This window comes from Otolemur garnettii, unplaced genomic scaffold (genome assembly GCF_000181295.1).
Source record: "Otolemur garnettii isolate 467f Iridium unplaced genomic scaffold, OtoGar3 scaffold00017, whole genome shotgun sequence".
Lineage (NCBI taxonomy): Eukaryota > Metazoa > Chordata > Mammalia > Primates > Galagidae > Otolemur > Otolemur garnettii.
This window is the reverse complement of record NW_003852412.1, coordinates 9,560,565-9,568,674: the sequence shown is the minus strand read 5'-3', so window position 1 is coordinate 9,568,674 and position 8,110 is coordinate 9,560,565. Positions and strand designations below refer to the sequence as shown.

At 34.3% G+C, this 8,110-nt stretch overlaps 1 protein-coding gene across 1 annotated transcript in view; it reads left to right on the top strand.

The window, feature by feature from the left end:
• The window catches only part of ANKRD31 (ankyrin repeat domain 31), a 178,688-nt gene that overhangs the window by 127,076 nt on the left and 43,502 nt on the right, over window positions 1-8,110 (top strand). Inside the window, exons 17-19 of the mRNA XM_012802743.1 lie at window positions 3,146-3,308; window positions 4,928-5,043; window positions 6,995-7,082. Coding sequence (XP_012658197.1) covers window positions 3,146-3,308; window positions 4,928-5,043; window positions 6,995-7,082 — 367 coding nt within the window. The remainder of the gene's footprint in view (window positions 1-3,145; window positions 3,309-4,927; window positions 5,044-6,994; window positions 7,083-8,110) is intronic.

Genomic DNA, 8,110 nt, shown 5'->3' with positions numbered 1-8,110 from the left:
AAAAAAAAAAAAAAAAGAAAAGCAGATGTAATAGTACATACTGAGTCCATTCATATGAAATTCTACCAAAAGCAAAATTTAAAGTTAATAGAATAGTATTTTTCAACCTTTTTTATCTCACACACCCTTGAACCTATAGTTAACCTTCCATGGTACACTTAAATTATGTTACCAAAAAGGGGGTAAAAAAAAAAAAAAAGAATACACTTACTGTGCTTTGAACTTATTTTGAAAATAATTTAAGTAATGATCTTTAAAAAATGTTACAGCACAGTGATTGAAAATCACTGTAAAATAGGCAGACCACTTGTCAGGAACCAATGGGTCTTGGGAGGCAATTGACTACAGAGAGGCAGAAGGGATTTTTATTTATTTATTCATTTTTGGTCATACTGGAATGTTCTAAATCATAATTATAGTAGTGATCACTTTAGTAAGGCTGATTTTTTTTAACATCTTTTTTCTTGGTCACTTAATCTTTGCCAAGCTCTTTGTCCCTCAGGCCCACTCCATCATGTTACCTAGAACTCTATCTCAACTTTTAGGTTTCACCTTTCCTTTTAGTGCCTTGCCTATCCTGTGGCTATTCTACTAGACTTTTCCTGATCAGTAGTATTATTAAAAAATAACTTTTTAAGGTCCATTCTTTCTATGCTGAATTATTTGTAGCCTCAAAAGTAATACATTATGTGCATCTTTGCTAATTTATTAAGGGCAAGGCCTAGAGAAGGCCTCATCTTATATTGGCAGAATAACCATTGTTAATGTAGCATGAATTTTCAAGAGTCTAGAAAAGTTATTTTTCTTTTCCAAAAATAACTTTCTTCCCCATATAATTTTGGAAATGTATTTCCAGATTTATTAAACCTAGGCAGATTAAGGCCTAGATCTCCAGTTTGCTAAATTAATCTCTAAGAATGGTTTAAGGAATGGTATTTTTAAATAACAAGTGGCTTTCCTGATTAGTCAGGCTTAGAAACTACTGGTTTGAGGTACTGTTAACCCCATGTTTGAAAAATTAATACATAAAATTTCCTTCCCATACCTTTAATCAGACTTCACTAAGATGTATATATGCAGATGTTATCAGAAGTCTTTGCAGAAGACTTTTTCATATGCCATTACCTACTTTCTCATTACCACCGTTGGTTTTTTCACTCTCTAAAGGAAGCAGGGGATTAGGGGGCTAGTTTTACTTGTAGCCTAATATATGCCAGATATTTTACAAGGGCTCAAATTTAATCCTTGTAGGTGTTAAAAAATGAGGTTCAGGGATGGTAAGTAACTTGTCTAAGGACTCAGCTAATAAGTAGCAGGATTGAGTATTTTATGCTTGACTTTAAAATAAAGGTGTTTTCCTTTATGCTGTACTATACCTCTTGGCTGATAGAACAAATAAGGGGCTATCCTTAATAATTTCTCCTGGCCCATTTGCTCCTAAATTTCTCTGCTTCTTCATCGTTGCATGGCAAGGAAGAAAATAAAAATTCATTGGCACATAATATGTTTACATTTTAACAAAATCTTGACCTCTTCTAATCAGAATGGTTTTCAGTGGTTTGAGTCACTTGCTTGCCTCTGTCAAGTAGGATCACTGGCTATTCTTTTACTAATTGACTTATACTATAACCTAATCAATAACCATTCTTAACTATGATCAATTACAAATTTACTTCTAATATATAACTTTGAGTTACTCAAAGCAACCTTATTTATACTAGAAACTTTTCCTCTATAAAAAAATGTCACAACCTCTTTGACCATAGTTTCCTTTTCAGTAAAATGATGGGGTTGGAACTGATTATTTCTAAGTTTCCCTCTATCTTTAATATTCTGTGAATGTAAGTCTGTTATTTAGGGTACATATTTCCAAAGGGAGAATATTAGGATGGATATTAGATTCCTAGGCTAGTTCACAAAACAAGTCATATACCAAAATATAATCCACATAGAGCTTTATTCAACTGCCTCTAATGGCAACTTATAATATAGTTTTAATGTAATATAGTACTGAAGCAACTTTGACCCCCTTTTCTATTCTATCGTTTAGCACCTTGGGGAAGGACAAGAGGCTGTGTTAAACAGATAGGGTAGGGCTTGGCACCCATAGCTCAGTGGTTGGGGTGCCAGCTACATACACCAAGGTTGGCGGGTTCAAACCCAGCCCGAGCCTGCTAAACAAATGACAATTCCAACAAAAAAACAGTTGGACGTTGTGGCAGACACCATTAGTCCCAGCTACTTGGGAAGCTGAGGCAGGGGAATCACTTGAGCCCAAGAGTTTGAGGTTGCTGTGATCTGTGATGCCATAGCACTCTACTGAGGGTGACAAAGTGAGAGACTCTGTCTAAAAAAAAAAAAAAGGGTAAAAATTGGAACTAATCAATCAGCACTTACGTGCACATATGGAAGTGAATCTCAGTGAAAATCAAGCTGGCAAGAGGAAGATGGAGGGGATGGGTAGATTCACACTTACTGGGTACAATGCACATTATGTGGGTGAAGGGCACACTTATCTATGTGACTTTGACTCAATCTATAGAAAAACAAAACATGTATACTCTTTAACATTCTGGAAAAAAAATATTTAATTGGGAAAAAAAGAGGGTAAATCATTCTGGGTGTTAATAATCCCACATTTTCATGCAGGCAGAAAGCTACCTATTCTGTCCAATGTGGTAGCTTCTAGCTTCTTTTAACTATTTAAATATAAATTAATTAGATAAAATAAAAAATTTATTTTATCTGTCACATTAGCCTCATTTCAAACACTCAGAAGCCAGAGGAAACTAGTGGCTACCCTATTGGACAGCACAGATATAAAACATTTTATTAGGGCCGAAAGTGCTAATGGGCGGTACTGATCTAGAACTGGACCCACCTATGCCAACCTTTTACTGAAATGAAGGCAGCATATTGTATAATACTTTGATGTCATTGTGTTTGGTTCTCTTATGAGGACAAGTCAGGCCAAATTTATTAATCAATTTAAAGTTACCATATCAAATTTAATCAAAAGCTTTTGACCAGAGTTTGAAAACTTTTTTTGATAACTTTTAATGCTTGGTAGTAGTGTCATGTGATGAAAGTAGAAATGATTCATCTTAAGTGTCTGTAGAGGTAACTTTGAAAAAATACCTTGTAGGCAGCTGAGATTCTACTACAAAATGGAGCAGACCCTAATCAAAAAACTCAAAAACAGAAGACTGCTTTGGATGGAACAGATGATGAAGAAATGAAAGAGTTGTTAAAATCTTATGGTGCTATTGAGACCAATAATAGAGATGAGAGTAATGTTATAATCAATGGTATGTATATCAATATTGCTCTCTATTTTATACAGGTACATACCATGTATGCCTCTGCTTAGGAAAATAAAATCTTCCACTTTGTAGAGTAAGTAGTTTCACAACTGAGGATAGATGTCTTCTATGTTTATTAAAATCTTGAAAAGCCATTATTTATTTTTAGAAATCAGCATTTTCAAATTTGGTTTAATTAACAAATTGTGTAGTCCTGTTGCATTGGTATACATGTTGAAATGAAACATATATCATTCGTCAGTCAAACATTAATATCCCTAACATTGAATATGAAATAGAGATGTAGCTGAAACTAGGTAGTAAGGCTGAAAAAGGGTGATATTATACTGAAATCTTTGCAACTAATGTTCCATTACTCAAAATTTATAATGATTTATACATTAGTTGAACTCATGCCAACTTTTTAAGACTCTAATACTGGCATATTAATCTGTTAAGCAAATATACTTGTATATATATAGTATTATAGTGAAAAAGTATTTTAAGAGAAAATTTTATAAACTATTTTTAACAATAGTTTGCATTTTATTAAGTGTTGAAAAGAAGGAATTATTCTTTCTTTTTCCGTATGCTCAAGCCTTCATTCTAAAAGAAAATACTCAGAAACATACCTGCCCTCTCTATGAGAGAAAAATGCCAGGGAGATAAACCCTGTCACATACTTCTTTCATAGCCTACCAACATTTTTACCAGCTGTTGATTTTCAAAGGATGAAGAACATTGATAAAATTAGTCAAAGCTAAGGATATTCATTTTGTTATATTTTACTAGCAAAATAGCCTACCAACATTCTTACCAACTGTTGATTTTCAAAGGATGAAGAATATTGATATCATTGGTCAAAGCTAAGGATATTCATTTTGTTACATTTTATTAGCAGACTATATCACATGCAGGTTAAAGCCAAGACTAATACAAATTTCTTTTTTTCATTGCTTACTACTATAGAGCAAATAATAGGGTCAGAGCCCCAGCTATTTCACTCTCCATCTCTATAACCATATTTTAAGGTTCCATGATTTAGAGCAACTGGGCTTACTAAAGAAGCCTTACATTTAGAGTTACTGGGTCCTCTGGTAGAAAGTACTATATCTATTCCCACATGTCTGTTGTTTCTTCTTTTCTTGATCAGATACCCAAAAGGAATGAAGGATATAGAGTATAATGGTAATAGGGAAAAAAAGAATCCAGAATGGGAAGAGGATCCAAGAGAACTTTACGGAGGCAAATGAATCATAGAGTGACTAAGAGCACGGAGTTTGGAATCAGATAAAATCTGGTTTTAATACTAGCTGTGTGATGCTGAGCAACTTCCTGAACTCCCCTTAGGTCTCACTTTCCTCTTCTATAAAATGTGTATAATAAATAAACTAATTACCTTAAAGGGTTTATATAAAGATTAAATAAGATGATTCATGGAAAGTGTTTGGCATCCAGCAAGTGCTCAGTAAATCTTAGCTCTAAGTAGTTAATTAATAATGAGGTGCTAATTAACATGAAGATTTTATAATAATTGTGGACTTAATTTATCCTTCCCATCTTCATCACCTTTAAACTGATAAAATGAAGCTAAATTTTCCACATTCTTACTATATTTTCTTAAGTAAAAATTCCTGCTGTCCGGTCAAAAAGACATAAACAGTGCTTTCGTGATGATGGACTAACTGTTGAACCACCTTCCTTTTCACACCAAGGAGAAATAAGAGAAAACCTTCCTGTGGTGAGTAAAGTTGAAATTTTTTCATTCTTCAGCCTAGAAAATTGCATTCCTTTGGGCCACCTAGGTACTGGGTATTGGTAGCTTTCTTTTCATTTTAAGGACACACCAATCCAAAATAAGATTATTTTAAGAAAATACAATAGCATAATTGAACAAAATGAACCAAGAAGGATGCTATCTGATTAACTCTCAATTATCTGAATTAAATGCAGAATTGTGGATTAGCTGCTGTCCTTTATACATAGCTCGAGTTCTCTGGCTATTTCCTGTCCCACAGACCTTTCTACTGTATGAGTGTGTCTTCACTCACTCCTAAAAGTGTCTAGGATACATAGGATGTAGAGATGATTCTGGAACCCACACTCAGAAAAGGAAACCAACTGATTTAGCTTTTCTGGATTCCAAATGGTTTATAGTGAGAGAATTTGCTGTGAAATCCACCATGTAAAGATAGATTTTTGCAAAAATGATGTAGCTGTTGCTCAATAAAATGTATGTTGATTGATGAGGTGGGTTGTTTAGTTTGACAACACAAAGCTTAACTAGCTGCAGACTTCTTAAGCGAGGTCTTATATCTTGCAAGGTCAATATCTCAATGAAATATTATTTTGAATAATATTTATTGGCCCATAGTGGCCAAGACTTAAGTACATCCACAATAAGAGCAAGACAAAAGGGAAAGTAGGTACCAAAAGATGTTTTGTTTTGTGAATAGATGCTTAGCTGGGGCACAAGTTTAGGCCTTTAGTTTGCTTTTATCACCATAAGCCACAGTGTTAATAGGTGAACATTAGGGTTTTTTGTTTTGTATATTTTATAGTTTCACTTGGATGCATTTAATAAATGACAGCCATAAGATTGTTTTACTACATAATGAGATGATTTTCTTAAGTACCTTTTTTTATATCCCTTGTGGGCACCAAAGTAAAATTTCAGATAAACATACTTTAGAAAGTTTTGAGGACCTACATGTTTTAGAAATGAATGTGTATCAAAAGATAAGATAGGTCAGTCCGGTCACCATTATGGAGCAACAGCTATGTGGAAACCATACACAAATATAAAAGCCGTCTTTCTGCCTTGATGGGGAAATATAACTGTAAGACATAATAATATATATGTTAAGTTATGTAGAATGAAATCCTTAAATAATTCTTAGAAAAGAGAAATCAGTATGGAATAGATAAATCGTAAGTTTTGTATGTAAGATGGGTTTCATATATAAGCAGTATTTAATGAGCTCTTACTTTGTATTGGCCCTGTCCTTAGCATTTTACATGTGTTATTTAATTTGGGCACAGATAGGATAATCAACTTGCTAGAGTCACCCAGCTTAGAAGACGTGGAGCCAGGATTCATATGGAGGAATCTAGTTTATGTCAGAGGCCCCTCTACAATTGTCTCTCTCGTGAGAAAGAAAATGATCTGGGGATAGTGAATTGAAAGCATTCCAGACAGGAAAATTAGTACTGACAAGGACTTGAAGAGGTGGTATAAAGTTCCCTTCAAGAGTTTTTGAGGGAGTAATGTTTTTATTTCTAAGATTATATGTGAGATTTTAATAGTGTGCAATGAGAGTCATACAGCCTTAAAGTGAATGTGTTGCATGCATGTGATCTTTAAATATTATTGCTGAGTAATTTATTTTTTTCTCCTGTGAATATAATTGTCACAGAAGTCAATGAAAAATTATAATATTTTTATATAGTTGCTATTCTTGCATTCTATTTTCCAGGAGATCTACATAAATCAAGATACATTTACTTTTTTTCAAATCTCCAACATTTATACAGTTGAGGCTGTACAAAGCATGAGTAGATTTTGAGCATAAAGAGAAATGAGCATTTTTAGGAGCACCTTCTTTAGCTCTTTATTTACTGTGTATTAGTACCATATCAGAGAACACATCTATTCCATTATAATGAAGGTTCTAATATTTTTTATCTGATAGCATCAGACGCTTAGTGCCATTCTACAAGATATAGAAGAAAAACAAGAAGATTTATTAGCATTTGAAATACTAAACCCTGAAGATGCAGGTAAATATGAACTCATATTTAAGTATGATTATTTTAGACATCCAAAGTCATTGCTACCTCATCTTCTTAAGGTAGCAATGTTTTGTGTAGCATCAATCTTTTGTGTAGCAAGATACAACTGTTTACTTCAAAGCTCACAAGGGCTGAAAAATGGTGTTCTGTTTTTATGTGAGAGTATTTAAAGTGCCAGGAATTATCAACAGTCATACCAGTAGTTTGCAATGATGCAAATCAGTAGTTTGTGTAATTATTGATAAGGGTTAATTCTACCCTGAATGAGAGACATTCAGAACCATGAACAGAGATAAGCTACAACTGGTAATATGTTTAGATGAAGATATGACAGAAAGCATAAGTTAGAGACTAGGGATGAGATTATGGAGTTTTGTGTTTTGTTTTGTTTTGGTTTTTTTAGAGACAGAGTCTCACTTTATTGCCCTGGGTAGATTACTGTGGCGTCACAGCTCACAGCAACTTCCAACTCCTACTCTGGTTCCATAGCTTTACCCAGCCCTGGTAACCCTTAAAAATAGATCAGAAGAGGAATGTGCAGTGATGACACAAGCAAAGCAAATCCTCATACTTTTATGAAAAGCACATATACCAGGTGGATGTTGTACTGCAAGGATGATTCAAAATAGCAAATAATCATGATTTCTAATAATCTTAATTTCTCAAAATTTCACTAATATTTACAAGCCCCTAATGATTCTCACTTGTATTTTTTAAGCTATGATTTATAACTCCTGATACGAGCTATGAAATCCTGATACAGTTATGATTTATAACTCCTGAGCTATGAAAATAGCTCCTGATATATTCAGATCTGAATTTTAAAAGTTATTTAGAAGTAGTTACTAGGCTCGGCGCCTATAGCTCAACCGGCTGAGGCGCCAGCCACGTACACCTAGGGTGGCGGGTTCGAATCCCCAGCCCGGACCCGCCAAACAATGGTGACAGCTGCAACCAAGGGATGGCCGGGCGCTGTGGCGGGCGCCTGTGGTCCCAGCTACTTGGGAGGCGGAGGC